The sequence below is a fragment of the Camelus ferus genome, chromosome 6 (genome assembly GCF_009834535.1).
Source record: "Camelus ferus isolate YT-003-E chromosome 6, BCGSAC_Cfer_1.0, whole genome shotgun sequence".
In the NCBI taxonomy this organism is placed as follows: domain Eukaryota; kingdom Metazoa; phylum Chordata; class Mammalia; order Artiodactyla; family Camelidae; genus Camelus; species Camelus ferus.
In genome coordinates this window covers 84,641,889-84,663,230 of record NC_045701.1, presented here as the reverse complement: position 1 = coordinate 84,663,230, position 21,342 = coordinate 84,641,889, and the positions used below count along the sequence as shown (strand labels likewise).

The 21,342-nt window shown below is 50.7% G+C and overlaps 2 protein-coding genes across 4 annotated transcripts; both read right to left on the bottom strand.

The window, feature by feature from the left end:
- Positions 1–602: 602 nt before the first annotated feature.
- On the bottom strand, positions 603–6,318 carry LOC102517707 (interferon alpha-inducible protein 27, mitochondrial-like). Its single transcript, XM_006184216.3, is given in 7 exon segments — positions 603–842; positions 1,368–1,499; positions 1,502–1,522; positions 2,286–2,315; positions 4,138–4,263; positions 5,161–5,310; positions 6,166–6,318. Coding segments are annotated over 6 exon segments (519 nt in total). The 5' UTR covers positions 5,285–5,310; positions 6,166–6,318; the 3' UTR covers positions 603–756.
- A 5,418-nt stretch (positions 6,319–11,736) lies between these two features.
- On the bottom strand, positions 11,737–21,342 carry LOC102517947 (interferon alpha-inducible protein 27-like protein 2). 3 transcript variants are annotated; one of them, XM_014558806.2, is made up of 7 exons: positions 21,239–21,342; positions 17,288–17,397; positions 16,708–16,835; positions 16,150–16,326; positions 13,735–13,764; positions 12,526–12,687; positions 11,737–11,994 (listed from the first exon to the last, which is right to left on the bottom strand). In XM_014558806.2, the coding sequence occupies exons 3-7, from the start codon at positions 16,778–16,780 to the stop codon at positions 11,786–11,788; spliced, it is 651 nt and encodes a 216-aa protein (XP_014414292.2). In that variant the 5' UTR covers positions 16,781–16,835; positions 17,288–17,397; positions 21,239–21,342; the 3' UTR covers positions 11,737–11,785. The 3 variants fall into 3 exon arrangements, with proteins under 3 accessions (XP_014414292.2, XP_014414293.2, XP_006184279.2); XM_014558807.2 differs by lacking the exons at positions 17,288–17,397; positions 21,239–21,342 and adding an exon at positions 17,461–21,219; XM_006184217.3 differs by lacking the exon at positions 21,239–21,342 and having other exon boundaries at positions 17,288–17,454.

Sequence of the window (21,342 nt, the reverse complement as noted above, 5' to 3'; positions counted from 1 at the left end):
AAAAGGAGCGAATCAGCGCATAAGCAAATTTCCTGATGCTCTGGGATGAGAAGTTTCTGCAAAACCTTGTTCTGTGGGAAAAAGGACATTTAGGGACCAGGGCCCTGGAGCAGAAAGGACAGAGCCCCCAACAAACTAGATTTTCCCTCTAGCTGTTGGAGGGGAAAGGCTGGGGCACTGGACTTTGACTTTGGAAGGAAGCAGTGACATCCTGGGGCCCTTACTTTCTAAGTCTCAGCCAACCACTCAGGAAATAGCCATTGGATATGGGGGTGAGGGGTAAGTGCAAATGAGGCACCAAGCAGGGTGCTCCCTCCCCTCTCCATTTCTGACCCTGCACAAGAACTGAGCCAAACACCCACCCTGGCTGGGACCACAGAGGTCACTGAGGTCCCTTCCCTATATAGAGAGGGACAGATGAAGGCCCAGAGCCGAGGTGACCGGCCCTGGGTCACATACAGTGTTGGAAGCTGGGCAGGGACAGCCTCCAGTCTTCATGTTTAGCTCACTTCTAGCTCACTGCACCCCAACACCATGTGGCTCTAGAGAAGTGAGCCTTCCCCCACCCCAACTTTAGGCAGGCAAGAAGGAAGGGATCCGGATGGTTACAACAACTCAGTTTTATTTCTTATTTTCCTCTGGGGATGCAGCATTTGGCATCTTGTCTCCCCCACCCCAAAACCGTTCCCACACTGCATCAGGCTGGCAGGCAGGGTCCCACCCAGTCCTCGTCTCTGCAGAGGGAGTGGCAGGGAGCTATTTCAAGCCCACTATGAGGGTCAGAAGGGCAGACCCAGCAGAGCCCACGAGGATTTTGGATGACAGGGAGAGTCCAGCTGCACCTGGGTCAGAAGCAGAGGGTGAGTAGAGTGGGTTGGGCAGGCTGGGCAGCTTGCAGAATAGAACTCCAGGGCCCCTCCGGAGGGCCTCAGGCCCAGAGATCCATCCCACCTGAACCTCCTCCGGTTCCCCAAACCCCCAGGATCTCTGCTGTGGGAGGGCTGCCGCAGGCAGCTGCTGAGAAGGCATGACCCTGGTGGTGAAACAGAGCTGGGAGCTGCCTCCCTCTGCAGGGAAGAAGGCTGAACCCCGGGTGGGACAGAGACACCCAAGTTAACCCAGAAAGATGACCTTGGGCAGAGTCAACCTAAACCCAGCACATGCCAGGCCAGAGCCCCTTCCTACCCTCCTCCATCCCCCTCAGAAGAAACCAGAGAGAGAAGGAAACAATAGACGATGAGACAAAGGAACAGGCAGACTGGGGCTCACCAGGGCTAAGATCTGGGCTGGATGCTCTGAGGCCCTTGTCCTTCTCCCTCACCCCCAACAGCAAGCCCTGCCAGTGATACTTACCCACCGACACTTACCCACAGACTGCAGAGTTGCCACCAGGCTTCCGGAGGCAACTCCGCCCCCGTTGGTGATGGCGGCCACTGACATCATCTTGGCCGCTAAGGAGGAGGCAGTGATTCCTGCGCCGGTGAAGCCCATGGCGCCACCGGCACAGCGCCCACGGCCAGGGCTGCAGGGGGAGAGGAACTGGGTCAAGGAGGAGACAGACCCCCCCCCACCCCTAAACACACACACACATACACACACACACACACACACACACACACACACACACACACACACACACACACAAGGTCAAGCTTGGGGGGCTTCAGGGAGTCTGGAAAAGGCAGTGAAGTCTGAACTTGGGAGAGACTCCAAGCATGGACGGCAGGAGGTGGGGTGTGGGGTGTGGGGTGGGGGCAGGGGAGGCTGCAAGCTTCTTATCTTCCCTAAGGGAATCTTTAACACAAGCAGATCTTTCCTAGGGCCTAGCATAAGCAAGGCGCACATTCCGAGCTCTGCTTGAATCTGAACTCTGGGCCTCCATGGCATCACCACAGAGCAATCAGAAGCCAGAGTCACTGAGCCAATGGCTTCTCCTTAATGCATCTCTGGTGTTCAAACTCTGTGCCTGTCTTGTCCTAGAATAACCTGCGTGGCTAACCCTGCATGGGTGACATTGGCCCATTTTTCACAAGGAAAGCTGAATTCAGAGTAGTTCAAAACCATGCCCAGGGTCACAAAGTGGAGGCCCTTCAAAGAGATTGGTCCCCTGCTGGGGCTGCCACCATGTGAGTTTCCAAGACACTCAGTTTCCTCTTCCAGCACCTCCTCCCCTCCCATATACAGGAGGCCTGCACATGCTTGGGCCTGTACAAGGCTAGTTGCTACCCAAATCCCAGGGTCTAGGGGACACACGAGCACTTGAGCCTTTTCCGGCAGAGACTCACCTCCTCCTACTGCAGCTACAGCAGCCTTGGCTGGAAACCAAAAGAATTTTCTGTGAGTGGATCCACACTGGCCGTCCCTCCACCCCCCAAGCCTACAGCTCACCTATGGGGAGGCGGCTGCCCAAGGTTGGGAGACACAGGAACAGAGGACCCCTGCCTGCTTCACCCAGAGAAGTGGGATCTCCTGAGAATGTGGATCCCACAGCCTTGAGCTTGGTGAGGGCTGCTGGGGAGTCAAATGCCCCGTCCTGCGTGGATCTGCACGCTTTGGCGTAGAGTTATCTAGAGTTATCAAGGTTTGAGGTCCTTGTTCCAGAAAATGCAACCCTTGGATAGGACTTTTGTTTTGTTTTTCAAAATCTGTCTGCTGATGGGTTGGATGGGGGTTGTTCGTGGAGAGACCAGAAGTTATCTTTTTCTTTCTCTCTGCCTTCCAAGCCAGGTTTGGTCAGAACAAACCAAACAAAGCCTGACAGATGTGAGAAGGAAGGCGTGAGGCTGCAGCACGGATTCTCCGTGAATTTGGGCTACTCAGCAAAGTCATGTAGGGCAGGGTGGTTTGATTGGGGCAAGGAGAGGCGAAGGAAGTGAGTGTCATGCTCTCTGAGCCAGGGCGTTAGTGCATCTGCAGTAGGGGCAGTGTTTCATCAGTGGGGCGCCATATGACCTTGTATCACCCAGAGAGGGCTCTTTAGACAGCAGTTAGTCCTCATGTGGAGAGATGCCTTTCATTTTGCACAACCTGGCTGAAATCAGGGCAAGCACTTCTGAATGCTTGACTGCTGCTTGAGAACGGTGCTTGAATGAGTTGAACACTCCTGACTTTTCAGGGCCCGACCACTCGTTGTCCTCCTCTCCAGAAAGCTGCCCCAGATCTTCCCAATCAGAACCATCCTTGCTCCCATGTGGCTGGAGCCACTCTCAGTTCTGGAGCAGTGTTAGGGGTGCCTGGGCTGGCTCTCCACCACTGTGAGTCCCTGGAGGGCAGACAGAGAGGTCTTGGTCTGCTGCAGCCATAGGAGCCAGGACTGCTATCTTTGGGGCTAGTGGGGACCTGAGTTCTAAAGATAGCAAGATATACAGGGGTGAGCTCAGCCAGCTCTCCAAGAAGAGAGCTGTAGGGTGATGGTGAAGGCAATAAAGAGGTAGCAGTGTGAAAGGCAAACCCTAAGTGATCAGAGGGGCCACCTGGTTGGGGCATGGGGCCAGAGACTCAGGAGTCAAGAGTCTGGTTAGAGGGTATTCGAGTCTCAGCATCATTGTTTGGGAGGAGAAGTGATGCCAGGCCAGCTGGGAGCTGGGCATATCTGGTCCCCGACATACAAGTGGTCCAGGGAGGGAGGGCGCTCTTTGTCTGGTGGCCTGCCTGCTGGGTTCCTCCAGCTGTCATCCTCGGGGCAGGTGGCCTGGCCCTTCTGGGCTGTTCAGAACCTGCCCTGCCCTGAGGCCTCCCCCCGCAGGCCCAGGAGCCCTGAATTTCCATTCTACTTCCTGTCCCCAGGCTCCGGAGTAACGGCCCCTCCCACCTTCCAGCCCTGGGCCCTTGGACAGCAGTTCCCTCATGTGTAAATAAGGGACAATATCAACTTCCTCTGGGGCTGTTAAGAGAATTAAACAAATTGATAAATGTCAAGCGGTAGGCATAGTGATGGGGGCGTCACAGGGTTTAAGAAAATCTAGTTGTTCTGATTATTTTCATGTTATGAATTGCTTATCATCAGCTGAGGAGTCCTCTTATTTCTGACAATGAGGAAGAACTGCCGGCCGTGGCCGAGGCTCTAACTTTCTTGTCACACTCCTTTGCACTGGGTGAGGGTCCGAGGAGGGGTGTCTATCACCCAGGGCAGGTTACCTCCTAGTGGGGAAGCCAGGGCTGCAGCAGGGACTCCTAGCAGGTAGGAGCCATTCAGTGTTGCCATCAAGGATCCCAGGGCTGATGTGGCCCCAGCCAGGGCAGCATTGGCTGACACGGGGAGCCCTGAGAAAGAAGAGGGGATGAGTGCCCAGGAGTCAGAGGTCAGAGGTCAGAAGTCAGGCAGCAGTCAGAGGCACCATTCCCCGATTCTATGCTGTACTGTTTGTGTTGGCAGAGGTTGGAGGAGCCCCGGTGTTCACCCCACGGGAGAGAAAGGTTAATAGTGGCAGATGCACCTGGGAACACTTTGCAGAGATTAGAAGCAAAGATTACAGGCTCACCTAGCGACCCTGATGGATCTCAAAAACAGTTCTCAGGGTGGAAAAAAAGCAAGACCATGAGATCTACAACACACTCTTCTGTGTGTAAATTAAAACACGTGCAAACAGACAAACAATACCCATTTTGCGAGAACATATATGAAAAACAGTTACATGTTGAACGTAATAGAAAGGTTGAGAGAGAGGGGAAAATCACAGGCAAAAGGGAAGATGAACAGCGAGAATAAATAAATACATGCAGAGAGGTGGCCTGCAAGAACTAATGAACAAAACGGGCCTGAATTCAAGAATTGTGTTCAAATCAACATTCAGATCCGTCAGGACAAACTTGCAAAAGGCTGGTTAGACGTGTAGGCAAAAACCTAAAGCAGGTGAATTCTGGGGGTGAATCCAGGGGAAATGAGAGCCAGAGAGTGGGGTTTACCAGCAGGGTCCCTCCCTCCATCTAAGCAGGACAGGGAAGGGGGCCCAGACCCCCTGGACCCCTGGCCACGGTCCTGCCTCCCTCTGGCCCTTCTCAGAGAGGAAGGCAGAGTAGACACACAGGGGAAGGACAGGTGAGGGAGGGAGGCTGCAGGTGACGCCGCCCTGCCCTCCCGTGGGTCCTTGGGACGAACCCTGTGCTGTGCCCTCCCTGGCCCCAGCCTTGTCCCTTACCGGCTCCCCCAGGAATACTCACCCACTGAAGGGAGTCCTGCCAGGATACCGCTGGAGGCTGCCCCACCCACTGTGGCCAGACTCCCTGCCGACAGTATCTTGGAAGCCACATTAGAGGCCAAGATGAATGCCTGGGAAAATTCCATGGCTCCAAAATGGACGAACACCAAACCTGCCAAAAGGGTGGAGCTTTGATGGTGTGATGGGACACCAGAACTGGGGTCACACCCACCGCCCTAAAAGTCCCAAGGGGCTCCAGGGGATAAAGAGGATGCTCTGAGCTTGTGGGCGCAGCAGGCCCGGAAAGCGTCCCAGGTGGGTGCTGGTGTTACAGGAGGACCTGTATGAGGAGAAGGCGGGAATTGCAGGAGATTTTATTTCCCCAGATGAGCTGCTTCCTTCCTCCCCAAATGCCAGATACTTAAATATTTCCAGAACTCCCAAAAGTCTCCATGGAGCAATTGAAAAGGTACTAGAATTAGGAAGTCAGAACCAATTACGGTTTTCAGGCATATACCATAGCCAGGTTGTTCTGGATTGTACGCCATCTCCTCACTAACACAACTGGAAGGATGAGACTACTGTCCCCATGTTCTGAGGGGGAAACACCGGCGCAGAAAGGGTAAGGGATTCACCCAAGGTGACAAGGGTTTGTGGGGCAAAGCGCAACCAGATCCAGGTTCCCCGGCTTCCAAAGCGTGGGCTTGGATGGTCTCTGACTTGGTTCCTCCTAACACTCGTCTCTCCCCCTGCCTGTCTCCACCCCACCGGGCCTCGAGGCTTGAGGGTAACTGGGCATGGACTAGGCTAGTCATCCCAGAGACCCAGAGCTCAGGGACAGGTTGGGGCTGAAGTCCCTTTCCTCCTGAGACCCAGCTTCTCTGACTGCAGCCATCCCGGTGAGAAATATGAGACAATTCTTCGAGTGGCTCCCCGCAGGTCTCCCCTCCACTCGCTGAGCCCACCACTTACCCGAGCACGGGGGCCACAGGAAGAAGCAGCCCTTGCCCACCCCTCCCTGTCTTACCCAGAGAATCGAGGAACAGACTCCGTGGTCTGGAGTTTTGATGTGATCTGGGACGATCTGATGCAGGGTATTTAGAGCAGCTCCACCCCTCCTGAAGCACAGCCTCACATGATGCAGGCAGCAAATGAGATAGCTTTCGTTTTCGCAGGAAAATGAAACCATACCTGTTGTTCTTCTCTTTTCCCCAAGGAGCAGATTTAGTTATTACAGAGGTCAATTTCCTCATCACTTTTGACCCAAAGATCTTACCACATGCCATTTAATTTCTCTGCTGCCGTCACGGCAAATTGTTGAAAGAGCCATAGACCACCACGGCCGTACATAACATGAAATATTTTCAGGCATCCAAAAGCTAGAGATAATAATAAAACAAACACTTATTCGCATACCACTCAGCTCAGGACTTCAAACGTTACAGATACAATTTACACAGCCTGAGAATCCCTTCTAATTTCCCTCCTTTCTCTGCCTCCTTCCCCACAGGTATTCACCCTCCAGAATTTAGGGTTGATTCCTCCCATGCATGCTTTTCTTCTTTCACCACATATCAATGTTAAATGCAGAACTCTCTTGGCACTCGCTGAATGTTCATTGCTATTTCAACTGAAGTTCAAAGACAAGGAAGTGGTACAATTATGTGCCAAGAACCTTCACCTTCTAACCTCTGCTGGACCAGTATGCCAGGAAGATGTAAAACCTGTTTTGAAAGAAGTAGAGGAATGAATTAGGGAGTTGAGATTGGAGAGGAAAGGAAACGGAGAGTGAGGAAGAGAAACTGAGAGGGCATTGGTGGCCAGTGCTTTTCTCCCAGTCCCGTGGGAAAGTGCTTGGCCCCGCTGCACCTCAGTGGGGCCCCGTTGGAAAGCCTGAAGTGAATCCCTTGGAATTTGAGGGAAGCAAGGACAAGGATCTGAGTTAGGCATGTAAAGTGGACAGGCAGGAGACTGGCTGGCAGGCCTCCCTGGGGAAGGAGGGCAAGGGGACCACCCTGGGGCTGAGCTGCCCCTTTAGATCTTGGGACTGTTTGCCGTGGACCAAAGGTGGAAGAAGGCAGGCAGAGGGAGGAGCTGAGAACTCGATCCCCGCACTGCCCAGAGGGTCCGAGGGGAGTCCAGGATGGCTGGAGAGCAGTGGCCGAGCACAGACTTGGAGGTGTCTAGCCACGGGGGTTTGCCCTTATCAAGGACCCTGCAGGTGAGTGAACCCTGCTGACAGGAGGGTCCAAGAGCCTATGAAAAGTTGGCAGTTTGAATCCTCCCCACCAGGGGGCGCCAAAATCAGATCGCAACAGCATCAGCAGAGGGCTCCTAAAAACAAAAACAAAAACAAAAAACGGGCACTCAGGGCCAAATTCTTGCTTTCAGCCAAACACTGCATGAAGTGCTTTGTCTGTATTATTTTAACCTTCACAACAACCCCACAAAGAGGTATCATCATCCCCATTTTATGGATAAGCTCATCAGTCATAATGTAGTTTCTTCGCTGACTCCCAGGGGGCCTCCCATTTTGCTCTTTACCTGAGTTCTCTGGACCCGCTCTCCTTCACTCCCTACCCTCTGCCCCTGTTGCATCCATGACTCTTTCTTCCTGGGTCTCCACACCTAGGCAGGCACTCTCTTGGTTGAATCTTCTCAAGACAGCTCAAGCCCATTAACTCTTCAAGCCTCCATGTGACCCTCAGGAATGCAGCTTCCTCACACTGGCAAGCTCCCACTGTCATGGCCTCTCCTCCACTGCCCACCCACTGTGGACCGACAGCCCAAGATGGACCCGACAACCATTGCAGGTCTCAAAGATCTTACAGTCCCTGCCCCCTGGGGCTCCAAGATCCTGACCAAGAAATCTAAAGCATCCTCCAGCCCCCACCCCTGTCAAAGCTCCATGAGGAGGTCTCTGTCTTATTAACCCATGTGTCACAGCACCCAGAGCATTGGGGGCAATCAGCAAATACACGTTGAACAAATTCCTTTTAAAGCATTGTTTCCAATGAATCCCAGGCCCTCCCTTACACAGGCTGGATATGAGTGTGAGGGACCGAGAGTCACAGAGTTGTTAGCCCCAAGAGGTCTGACCAGGAGCTTTCTTTGTAAGTGGGGGTCGTTGTCCCCCACTGTTCTCAGCTTTGAAGTTTAAGTTGAGATTTCTCCAAAATAGGAAAGTTAAAAAAAAATCCAGCTACACAAGTATTAGTAAAATGGAGGAAAGGCTAAATAAAGTGTGGTGTATTATTACCATGGAATGCTAGACAGTGGTTAAAAGCAATGAGAAAGACCTATGGAATAGAAAAGGGTCAGCTACAGAACAGTCTGTATGAGTTTAAACTACACTATGTCAATAAAAAGGCACGTAACAGCACTACATTAAATGTTTTCTGGGAAGATATCTCTACATGTCTAGCTCATGTCTATCTACCTATCTGTCTATCATCTATCAGTGGAAGTCACTTTAAAAGGGCATGAAAAGGTACTTACCAAATTGTGGCAGCACTTAGGTCTGGGAGTGGGGGTGAGGGATTGTGAGAATGGGGGTGATGCTTGTTGGATCCAAATCAACTTTAGCCTCATCTATAGTCATTTAGATTTTTAAGAGCAGAATGCATTTGAATATTTATTAGATAATTTTAATAGACTTTATTTTTTAGAGCACTTTTATGTTCAGAAGAAAACTGAGGTTCAGAACAGAGGTTTCCCCTACACTCTCTGCCCCTACATATGCACAGCCTCCCCTGTTATCAGCAAGTCCCACCTCAGGTAATTTAAATGCAGTAGAATGTTGGTTTTCATTAGAAAAGAATACAATCCCATTTTGTAAAATTATAAATAAAAAGACGAAAACCTACTGGTGGCCTGCCTTCAGCTCCATCATGCTGTTCCCTAACTGCTGAAGCAGGAGGAAGATTTTAAAAAAATGGAGAAGGATGCAGCACACCTGACCGGGGGACTGCTCTGCCTTCCCCCATAAGGGCCCTGGAGGCCTGGGCTTCCCTCAGAGGACACACCTCATGCTGTCTAGGGGACAGTCACTGTCTTTGGCCACACAGAGTCCCAGGCTCCTGTTCTCTTTGAAATAGGAACTTACTTTTCTTTCAGGTCCTGGAGCCCCTGCCCTGACCCTGGGCTTGTCTGAGACCTGAGTCCTCCTCCCAGCCTCTAAAGGTGAGCTGAGAATGAATGAAACCAATCATCACATCCCATCCCTTGGGCCAAAGTAACTGCTGTAGGAATAAATAGATGACTCGGTTTAAGATACTAATAGGAACATCTACCAGACATACCTGGGAAGGAAGTTTCCTTGCTTTTCAGCGGAAGGTTCATGGAAAAATGCTCTTTTGGGGGGAGATGGGAATAAAGCAGCAGGTAGCCTCCAGGGCCTGCTAACAGCCCTCTTGTAACCATAAGTGTTGGCAGCCATAGGATAAAGCTGATGCCTCAGAAAGCAGAGAGAAGGGATAGAAAAAACCAGCATCAATGTTGAGCTGTTGAATCAAACTTTGCCTGAAGCCCACTTACCTTTGTACTTTTCAGTTCAGCAGGCCAATAAACTCCCTTGAACTCTGAACCAATTGTAGTCAAGATTCTATGACTTATAACTACATAACCCTTAAATAAAATGGCACCTCCTCCAGGCAGTCTTCCCAGATAGCTACAATGAGAATTAATCTCCTCCTTCTCTGCCACTTTGCTATGTAGCTTGAATGTCTCAACAGACTACACACATTGTGTCATGATATCAGTTAGCTATTGGTGGGTAACAAACACCTACCAAATTTAGTGAATTAAAAAAATATTTATTTAGCTCGTGATTCAGTGAGTCAGTAGTTTAGGCAGGTAGTTCTTCTGGTTTCAGCTGGGCTCCCTCATACATCCACAGTTAGCTGCAGGCTGGCTTTGTGGATCTTAGCTGGGCTATTTCTTGTGTCTGGACTTTGGACTCCATTCTGTCCTTACGTTTGTTGTTCTCCAGCAGGCCAATCCAGATTGGAAGGGAGGGAAAATAAACCCCAGCTCTTGGTGAGAGGAGCTGTACAGGCAGATTGAAGGCACCTTGGTGCAGAGAGCGGTGGAGAATGTGGTCACTATTGTAATTGACCACAGGTCCCTTGACACGATTAGCCATGTACTTGCCTGACCCCCCAACACTGCACCTGTTAGAGTCCAACCTTGGATTGTTCACCACATAACAAGCCAATAAACTGAGAGACGAGTTGTTGGGGCAATGAATTTTTGACTTTATTCAAATAGCCAGCAGACTAAGAAGATGGTGGACAAATGTTCCAAAGAACCATCTTACCTGAGGCTTCTTTTATACTCAAAGGGGTGGGGCTGTGGGTGGTTGCTGCAAACTTCTTGGTGCCGGAATCCTTAGTTCTTGCAGCTGTCCACCTAGGTCTGGTCATAATGTTCCTCTAAACCTCCAACAAGACAAATGTTATTTTCTGTTCTGCAACTTACTAATGGATAAGAGTCATAATTTTGAAGGCCAGAGACTTGAGAACGGGCTACGCTGCGTACTCCAGGCTACAGGCGAACGATCTTTTACAAAACATGCAGAGCCTGCAAGACTAAGCACAGGCAACGGAGCAAAAGGTTCGCGCTGAAGGAACAGATTCAATACGGAGTCAGGTTTGTTCTTCTCTGTTACACGCCTGGGCAGAGAGGGTTCCCTCAGATCCCGTGCAGCCGCGGGGCTTGGGATGGAGCCCTTGAGGCCAGCTGGGAGCTGCAGGAGTGAGCTGAGGCAGCATCCCAGGAGAGAGCCTGGTCAGGGAGGGGCGATAAAGGAAGACAAGTGTGAAGGCCACAGTGGGGACCTGAGCTGAGGTCCTGGAGCCAATAGGTTGAGATCTGAGACTCAAGTCTAAAGTGGAATCAGGCCTTCCAGAAGCTGGATGTGGGTTATCTGCATAGGCAGGCATGTGGTAGACGCGGGTCAATATGCATAGAACACCCAGCACCTGATCCAGGGCCAGGCATCCAGTGGACCTTTGGCAAAGAATGTTCTGCAGTGACCGGCCTCTTGGGAGCCCCACCAGGGGTGGAGGCACGCATGTCCTTGCAGGTTCTGGCCAGTCTCACTTGGGGCCTGAGGACCCTGAGCTCTGGACCAGTAGGGACAGAGATCCCTGAGAAATGTAACTTCTCTCCCTGCTCTAAGAGCCCCAAGGGGCACCAGGCCAGGCAGACACACTGTTGCTGAACTTCTAAAGTCATGATACAGCCAAACTTGGGAGTCTTGGGTGCGGAGGTAGGGGGCAATAATTCTTGAGGATAAAGGGCTTGGTAACTGAGGGTCAGTGGCTCAAACTGGCCCCGGAGCCAAGCCATCCTATAACAGCCTCTGGCTGAGATCTTGGAAGACATGTGGTCCAAGTCCCCAACCAAAGAGCAGCAAACTGAGGCTCAAAGAGGAGACATGACCTTCCCAGGGTCACAGGTTAGTGTCAGGACTGGGAACAGACCCGGCTTCTAGCCACGGATGCCGGTGCCCGTTGGTGCAGAGCCCCTGCTCACCCGCACGGCCCCGCATGGGCGCTGCCCCTGCCCCGTCACACGAGCACAGCATGGACACTTGTGGAGGTCACGGCATCTCATCTTTATTTCTCATGCTTCTGTGGACAATTTTAGGAGGGAGGGGACTTGTCATTTGGGGGAGTATCATCCTGAGGCCCTGGAGGGTCATCTCCAACCTGGGAGCCCCTCTTCGCTTTAGTGCCGGGTCCTGGTGAAGGAGACGAAGGAGGTGCCTTTTTTAAACCCCACAGCCAGGCCCCAATAGTTGAGCTAGCGGAACCCAAGATGATGTTGGCTGACGTGGAGAGTCCGGCTGCCCCTAGGAGAGAGGAGGGGATCAGAGCACGGGGGCAGGCAGCCCCGCAGGTCCCAGCAAGAGTATGGGGGTCAGAGGCCCCGGGGACCCTCAGGAGGCCCAGGACCCAGACATCCCATACCTGTTCCCTCCCCTACTGCCTGAAACCCCAGGGTGCCTGCTGCGGGAGACACCTAGGGAGGAGACATGAACTCTGGGGGTGAAGCTACCAGCGACAAGGCGGACTCTCTGGGGACCGGCAGGCTATCTCCCCCTCCACAGCACATGGCCGGCGCACAGAGAAGGGAAGGGAGTGGCCCAGGTTTTGCAGGGTTGATGGGGAGTGCAGACCTCCTGGGCTGTACCCCTAGTCCCACCACCCCCACCCCCAACCAGAAGAGGGGACAGTAAGGGAGAGACAAAGGACCAAGGACACTAAGGACCACAAAGCTGGAGGGAGCAGACAGGCCCTGCCTCACGCTTAGCCCCTGGGCTGAATCCTGTGCTGGTTTGTCACCACCCTGTACCGCCACCTCTCCCTGCTGAGACACTCACCCACGGACTGGAGAGTCGCCACCAGACTGCCGGCAGCAACTCCGCCCCCATTGGCGATGGCGGCCGCCGACATCATCTTGGCCGCTAAGGAGGAGGCGGCAATTCCTGCCCCGGTGAAGCCCACGGCGCCCAGCACCACCGGCACAGCCCCCACGGCCACAACTGTAGGAGGAAAGGAGCTTTGCGGTTGGCCCCAGGGGATGGACTCCCCCAGATCCTCCTGACACCCTCCTGGGAGGGTGAGGTGGGGCATCTGTTTTACTCTTGTGAGAGTCACGAGGCCCGAGGCAAAAGAGGACTGTAGATGTGCACACAAGTGAGTGGATGGGGCCCCCTGAGAACCTGGATCTCAGGCTTGTCCATGTCTCTGTTTTGCTGTGACACCTGGAAGGCTCACCTGTCCTCCCTGGGCCTCAGATGCCCTTGGGTGAAATCACTTAGGGTGAAACAAGCATGGTCTTCAAACGTCCCCTTTTGGCGGGGAAAATAGCGTCTTTTCCCCAAGCATAAGGCCGGCAGAATAAGGACAGAGCTGCTCTTCTGGAAAGGTGATGGGGTGGGGACTTCGGCTCTCTGCCCTGCAGCCGCATATAAGCATCCCCCAGGGGTCCCTAATATCTCCAGAGAATGCAGGCACAATACTTTCTGCGACAAGGAGATGGTCTGTATCTGCGCCCTCCAACAATGGTGGCCGTGTGTGGCTGTTGAACACTTGAGACAGTGGCTAGTGTGACACAGTGTTTTCATTTTCCTTAATTCTGGCCTCCGTGTTGGAGGATGCTCGTCAGAAGCACAGCTGGACACCTCTGGGCTCACCGGATGAGCTAGAGGGTTTGTGAAGCAGTTCCGAGGAAGGGACACAGTTCAGCTGGCACACTCCCTAGAACCCTCTGGCGGTACCTCTGGCCCTGCTATCAAGGGGAGGAGTCACGGGTTCAGACAGTCCAAAGGACTCGCCTGGATCTCACGGTTTGCACTTGGGAGAAGCTGAGACTAGACATGGGTTTGTGAATGGCTTTGCTTAGCTTCCTTCATAGCAAGGTAGGTTCCTGTCACCTCGAGTGTTCCACCTCGGTCCCCTGCCTGTTCCACCCCTACCCACCCACGTCTTGGAGCTCAAGGGACTCTTGGGCTGGTCAAGGCCAGGTGCTTCTAGGGACTCAGGGCCAGGGGCAGATGGAGGCTTGAGATTGTACCAAAGAGACTCACCTCCTCCAATCACAGCAGCACCAACCCTGGCTGGAGACAGAAAGAACACCTGTGAGTGCGCGGCGCTGGCCTCCTGATGTGTGCCTGTATCAACTGCCTGTGGCTCCCGTAACCAGTTACAAGCTGGGTATTTACTCTCTCGTATTTGCTCACAGTTCTGGAGGTCAGAAATCTGAAATCAAGGTGCAGGCAGGGCCAGGCTCTCTCTGAAAGCTCTAGAGGAGGATCCTTCCTTGCCTCTTCCTAGCTCCTGGTGGCTGCCGGAGATCCATGGCTTGTGACTGCATCCCTCCAGACGGTCTCTGGCTTCACACTATCCTCTCCCTGCGCGCCTCTTCTCTTCCCGTAAGGCAATGTCATTCTCCAACGTCTCTGCTCTTTCAGGTCAAGGGCCAAGCCTCATTCACTGCTGCCTCCCCCAGTGCCAGGTACAGACTTGGCAGCAAGGAGGCACTGAATGAGTATTTCAGAGAAAGATGTATGACCTAAGAGTGCGCCTCTGTGCATCAAAGGACATGCTATGGTCTGAACGTGTGTGCCCCCCCCCCCAAATTCACATGTTGAAACCTAATGCCCAATGTGATGGTCTTGGGAGGTAGCCTTTGGGAGGTGATTAGGTCTTGAGGGCAGAGCCCTCATGACTGAGATTAATTTCCTTCTAAAGGAGACCCCAGAGAGCTCCTTAGTTCCCTCCACCATGGGAGGTTACTATGAAAAGACAGCTGTCTAGGAAGTGGGCTCTCACCACACACTGAATTGGCTGGGGCCTTGATCTTAGACTTCCCAGCCTCCAGAACTGTGAGAAATAAGTTTCTGTTGTTTATAAGCCAGCCAGTTTATGGCATTTTGTGACAGCAGCCCTAACTGACTAAAACAGGACACTGTCAACAGAGTGGAAAGGCAACCTACAGAGTGGGAGGAAATATTTGCAAATCATATGTCTGGTAAGGGGTTAATATTCAGGATATAGAAAGACTTCTTACAACAACAAAAAGCCCAAATAACTTGATTTAAAAATGGGCAAAGAATTCAAATACATTTTTCTCTAAAGAAGATATGCAAATGACCAACAAGCATATGAAAAGATGCTGAACTCGTCAGTGATCATCAGGGAAATGCAAATCAAAACTGCAATGAGATCTCACTCCCCACCCAGCAGGATAGCTACTATCAAAAAAAAAAAAAAAAAAACCCACAAAATAACAAGTGTTGGCTAGGATGTGGAAAAATCTGGAACCCTTGAGCACTGTTTGTAGGAGTATAAAATGGTGTAGCAGCTATGAGTAACAGTATGGCAGTTCCTCAAAAAAATTAAAACTAGAACACCATATGATCCAGCAATCCTACTTCTGGTTTATATCCAAAAGAACTGAACGCATGGGCTGGAAGAGATACTTGCACACCCACGTCACAACAGCGTTATTATCAGTAGCCACGAAATGGAAGCAACCCAAGTGTCCATCAATGGATGAACGGATAATCAAAATGTGGTCTATATAGACAACAGAATAGTATTCAGCTTTAAAAAGGAAGTTCTGACATATAAGTGAACCTTGGTGATCTTATGCAAAGCAAAATAAGCCAGTCACAAAAAAGACAAATACTGTATGACTCCACTTATATGAGGTCCCTAGAGTAGTCAAATTCATGGAGACAGAGAGAACTGTGGTTGCCAGGAGCTGGGGGAAGGAGGGAATGGGTGGTTAATGTTCAATGTGTACCGAGTTTCAGTTTGGGGAGAAAAGAGTTCTGGAGATTCGCTGCACAATCATGTGAATGTAGTTAGCACTACTGAACTGTTCCCTGACAAATGCTTTTGTTGGTAAAGTTAGTACGATGTGTATTTTGCCACAACTAAGGAAAAAAGGGCGTGCCTTCTGCTGCCCCGGCCCTGGACTGGCCCCACCTTAGAGGTGAGACTGCTCTGTGAGGGTGTGTCCTGGGAGGCCAGTAGTGACCAGCCCCTGGGGCATCAAGGGAGGAGCAGGACTGGAGAAATGAAACTTACCTAGGACCTGGGTGCTGTGGGGCCAACAAGTCAGGCATTGACAGTGGACTTGAACTGGCAAGGCGCTGGGCCTGAGCCTGCCCCGCCGGCTGACCGGGAGCCCAAGCAGCATGCCTGTCCCCGGTGCTGGGAGAACCCTGACAGTGATCTAATCCTACCCCTGCGCTTAAAAACAGACAAGGCCCAGAGAGGGCAGCTGACTGGCTCCAGGTCACTCAGAAAGCTAGGACCTGAGCGTGGTCCTTCTGTTTCTAGAGCATTATTTATTTCATCTCCCACATGCACTGTGCACCTTTTCTCATAGAAATTATATCAGAGACGTGGGCCTTAACACGGACAATTTAGAAGGCTGAGCTGGGCAGTGAGGGTGGGGTGAGGTCCGGTGGATTGGTGCTCAGGGCTGTTACCTGCATGGTGGGTAAAATTACTTCCTCTGTTCTTGGGTGGGTCGGTGGGGTCAGAGCCAGATCCGTCTGGTCCTTGAGGTGGCCCCTGAGGTGGCCCCTGTGGTGGCCCCTGTGGTGGCTTCGCAGGAGTAGAACCATCAGAGGCCTGGATGGATGATTGGGAAAGCTCCTCCTCCTCTGGAAAAGAAGCAGAAGGTGAGCTCACAGGGGCGCGGGCAGCTGCGGGACCAGAGGCCCCACACAGCACCCTCCACCATTTCCCGGAACCCCCAAGAACTCTGATGTGGGGAGGTGACCTCAGTGGCAGCTGTGCCGAGAGATGGCGAGAATACTTGGAGGTGAAGCCAAGGAGAAGACAGAGAGAGGGAGACCCAGCACCAACAGAGAGCTGGCAGGTTCCTACCTTCACAGAGCCCAGGAGGCCCAGGAGGGAAGAGACTTGCTCGGACGCTGTGCACCTTAGTGGCAGCTCCAGGCCAGGATCTTGACCCCCTCTGCCCTTGTCCTGGCACCCCAAGCCCTGGGTTCCCCAGCCAAAGCCTCCCTGAGGGCACTCACCATCCGACCCAAATTCTGGCAGGACGGCGTCGGCAGCAGCAACTTCCCCATCCTCTATGGCTTTGGCTGACATCTTGGCGGCCGTGTGGGAACACTAGGTGCAGAGTCTACAGCCACCATGATCTTTCCTAGAAAGAGAAAAGTGAAAATTAAAAGTGCTCTGACTTATAATGCATTCAGGGGACGGGGCACCTCTCTGGTGCCCTGAGCCCTGGCCTCTGTCCTATAGCCGTCTGGGGGTCACTTCCAGCAACGCCCCCAAATCTGCACAGGCCACAGCTTCTAAAATTAATAGTGATGTTGCTTGGCTCCCTGATATCCAGGATTCTGTCCGTCTTTAATATTCCATCTCTGTCCCCTGCCTGCTGCCCTTCCAGCCTGTCTTTGGGCTTTGGAGTAACCTGGGTTGGGACAAGACCTGTGGCTCCCAAAGTCTCAGGGTAAAGATGGGCTTAAGCCCCTTCCCAGCACATTCGCCTCCGATCACAGTGACAGCAGCCCTGGATGGAGGCGGAGAGGGATGCTGTGAGTGGAGTCCCCTTGCTCCCTCTCCTCCCCCACCTCCCAGGCCCCTGCCTACCTTGGGAAGTGATTGCCGGAGAGCACAGAGCAGTGTCAGAAGTCCTGCTCAGAGTGAGGCTGCTGAGGGGTCCAGCCAGCTATACAGTCCCACCCTGGATGACATCCAACCTCAAAAGTCAAAGGAGTAGGTGAGTCATTCTCATCCCAGGGTTGGTGTCAGATAGGCCTTACCTTTGCACGGGGCGAGTGTGGGCGGGTCTTCTTCAGGAAAGACTAAATCCACCATATCCCAGCGCCAGGAGCAATATTTTCCCTCCAAAATCCCTTTCTTGGAAGTGTGAGAAGTCCATAGTCCTCCTTTTTATAAAACTTCAACTGCAATTCTTGGGAATTTTATTTTGTATGAGATCATCCCTCTCCTGCGCCCCAAGATTTACAGATTTCTTGCACAAAACATTTTACCTTGGCTGACAAATGGCACAGATCCCTAGTCCCATAACTGAAATTACCAGGGAGGCAGCATGGGTGGCGGTCAATAGCACGATCTCTGACCAGTGCCTGGGTTGGAATTCTTAGTTGTGACCTTGGGCAAGTTAATTAACCTTGATGTGCCTTAGTTTGGGGACACATAGGCACCAGAAAATTGGTGCTTTATTATGTTTACTTGTTTTTGTCCCTCACCCCTAGTGGAATAAGTCTCATGAAAAATGTGGATTTGTCAATCTTTTTTCTCTTAGATCAGGAACTTAGTAAATATGTTTTGGAGTAAAGAATGAATAAAGAGAAGAAAGAGCAAAGTGCAAATCTCTGTGAAGCTGGACGGGGAAAGGAGGAGAAGGAAATGAAAGAAGTAGGAGACTCAGGGGCGGGAGAGGCCTCTGCTTGGGATATCCCTGACTGTCCCAGGAAATGAGGCTCTGCCCCTCGTGCCAGACAAGGACATGAGGGACCAGACCCAGCATCCTGCCTGTCCCCCACCTCCCACCCCTGTTTACTTTTAGGACGACACCCCCAAATAGTTCAGCAAAAATTCTTCCAGTTTCCTTTGGATGCTGCGTGACACTGCCCATGGGACAGACAGGGGAGAGGCTTTCCGAATGGGTTGGAAGAGCCCCTCCTTCGTATTACTTGATGTCAGCTCTACTTTCCTGGCAGAATTTGAGGCATCAAGGATATCTCCCACCTGGAGAAACAGGTCGATTGGTTTTTCTGAATTTCCTATCACTAGAAGATAGCTAGAAAGAAAACCTACGGAACAGGAAAGACAGTACCATAAGACCACGCGTGACATTAAAAAACACCATGAACAAAGGTAAGGGGCATAGTGATTCAGTCTGTAGGTATGTTTTTTATGTAAGGTACTTGTAGCTTCTTCAGATGTCTGGGCAAAGCTCTCAATAAATTACAATGTCTCAGGCATAAATTACTTTTACCGTCTGAGCGGGAAAACAGGGCTTTTCTGTACTACTGTCACTCATACCACTTCTGATATCACCAAGCAATTCCACACCAAGCAATTCTCCAGTTCTCTGTGGACACCAGCTGGGTGTCCTGTCATTTAACTCAATTTTGACTCTAACTGGAGTTAACTCTACAGGTTCAGGGCTCGAACTCATAAGACTTCTCTTGCTAAGATGCTAATCATTAAGTAGTGGGTCTCGGGTTACACACAACTTTTGTCCAATTTGGCAACAAATTGGGTGCTCCCACGACCTCCACCTTCAGTTCCATCATTTGCCAAAAGGCTCACAGAACTTGGGAAAATACTTTGCTATTACTGATTTATTTCAAAGGATATGAAAAGATACAAACGGACAGTCAGATGAAAAGATACCCATGAGAGGTCCCGAGCTCAGGAGTTTCGGTCCCTGTGGAGTCTGTGGTGTTCCACCCTTCCAGTGTGTGGAAGTATTCTACTTTACCAACCTGGAAGTTCTCAGAACTCCATACTTTAGGGACTTTTATGGAGGTTTTGATATGATTGAATATTAACTTGATCTTTAGTCCTTTTCTTGTCCTGGGAGGATTGGGGAATGGGGCTGATCACAGTTTGGTCTTTCTGGTGACCAGCCCCCAACCAGGACCCCACCTAGAATCAGCCCATTAGAACAAAAGATGTTCCAGTCACCCAGGAAATTCCAAGGAATTTAGGAGCTCTGCGTAAGTTGCACCCATCACTTAGGAAATTACAAAGGCTCTAGGAGCTCTGTGTTAGGCACTGAGGTCAAAGACCAATACATACATGTTTGTTATTATTTCACATCATCTGATAAAAGAAAATGCCAAAATTATTTCCCTTTAAGAAAGAATAGCAAATTAATTGTTTCACTATTAATTTTTTTTACTATTAGTGTTATTTTACTAATCATAACTAGATTCAGGTTAAATATTTTGTGATAAGAATATAACAGGGGTGATGTAGTTTTTTCTTTAACTTTTGAACTTTGGAGTAATTATAGATTTACAGGAAGTTGCAAAGTTAGTATAGAGAGACCCTGTGTACCCTACACCCAGTTAACTCCATTGATCACATGTTATAAAATAATAGAATAAGCTAAAAGCCAGGAAATTGCCATTGGAAGAAAGTGTGTATATAGTTCTATGTCATTTCACTACACGTGTAACCACCACTGCAATCAAGACACTCCATCATCCACAAAGATCTCCCTTTATAGTCACACCCATCCTCTAACTACCCCTCACCCTCATCCTGGCTTTACTAATTCCTGGAAACCACTAAACTGTTTTCCATCTCTAAAATGACATCGTTTTGAGAATGTTATATGATGTTTTGAGATGGGCTTTTTGCGCTCAACATAATGCCATTTAGATCCACTGAAGTTGTATTAATAGTTTGTTCCTTTTTATTGCTGAGTGGTCTTCCACAGTATAGATGTACTGTTTTTTCCCAGCTTTATTGAGACATAATTGACATACAACATTGTGTAAATCTAAGGTATACAATGCGATTTAATACATGTATATATTGCAAAATGATTACCATATAACACAGTTTGTTTAGCCATTCACTTATTGTAGATCATTTTGGTTGTTTCCTGTTTTGGGCAATTACAGGTGAAGCTGCTATGAACTGTCAACAGATGCTATGTGACCAGGTCAGTAATCTGTCACTTTTGGTATTGGGTTCGACTGCAAAAGGGGAGGGGGAGGAGCCTGTTCTTAAGCTAAGTTCAACTGCTTACTCACTCATTCATTCAACAAATATCTATGACTCACTAAGTCAGCCGGCACTGATGAGGCATTTTGGGGGACTCTACGATGAGAGGGGATATCCTGAGGAGCCTGCGATCTAGGAGAGGAACTAAGACAAGAAAGTAAATCTCTTCATCTAATGCAGAGCTGAAAGTGTTATTCACCCTAGCAAAAGATTTGAGAACCCTGAACAAGGAGATGTTTGCTGAAATAAGCTTGAATTATACTTTGTTCAATCTTGGTCGCAAATTTCAAACAACATTCTACAGAGAAGTTATCTCGAATTCCCAGCCACTTCAACCTCAACACTTTCATACTTTGAGCTAGGTATTGAGGCACAAACCTGGTTTTGAGACAATTTTTTTGCCAGGTCTAAGACTCTTCAAGCAACCTACTCTGAAGAATGAGGAAATTTGGCATCTATTGTTTTCTTGTCAGTCTAAAACTGATTCAGAAAGAATGTCATTTTACCATCTTGATGACTGGAGGCAGCCCGGCCCACCCCAACCATCAGTGAACAAAAGGCCAGGCACGAAAAACTGGGGAAAAGAGCATTTCCAGTACACGGTGGTTGCCCTGTCAATTAAATGCTAAAATGACTGCAAGGCTCAGGCACACAGTGGATGTCCAATAAGCAAGCAGTCCCTGCGCTAAAACTAAATCAAGAATACAAGAAAACTTCCGTACCCGTGCGTGAGCTAGCATAAGAGCCCTTTCAAATCAAGCTCAGCGGACTCCACCGGCTCCGTCCGTCCCTAAGCCCGGGAGAAGACCCGGCTCAGCAAAGCCCACCTACCTTTTCACCGCACTCTCCGCACCTGCACTGAAAAAGATTGCCCGCTCGGCAGCGAATCAGGCTGCGGCGCCTCGAACGGGGGCGGGACTTCCTTCCGCAGCGTG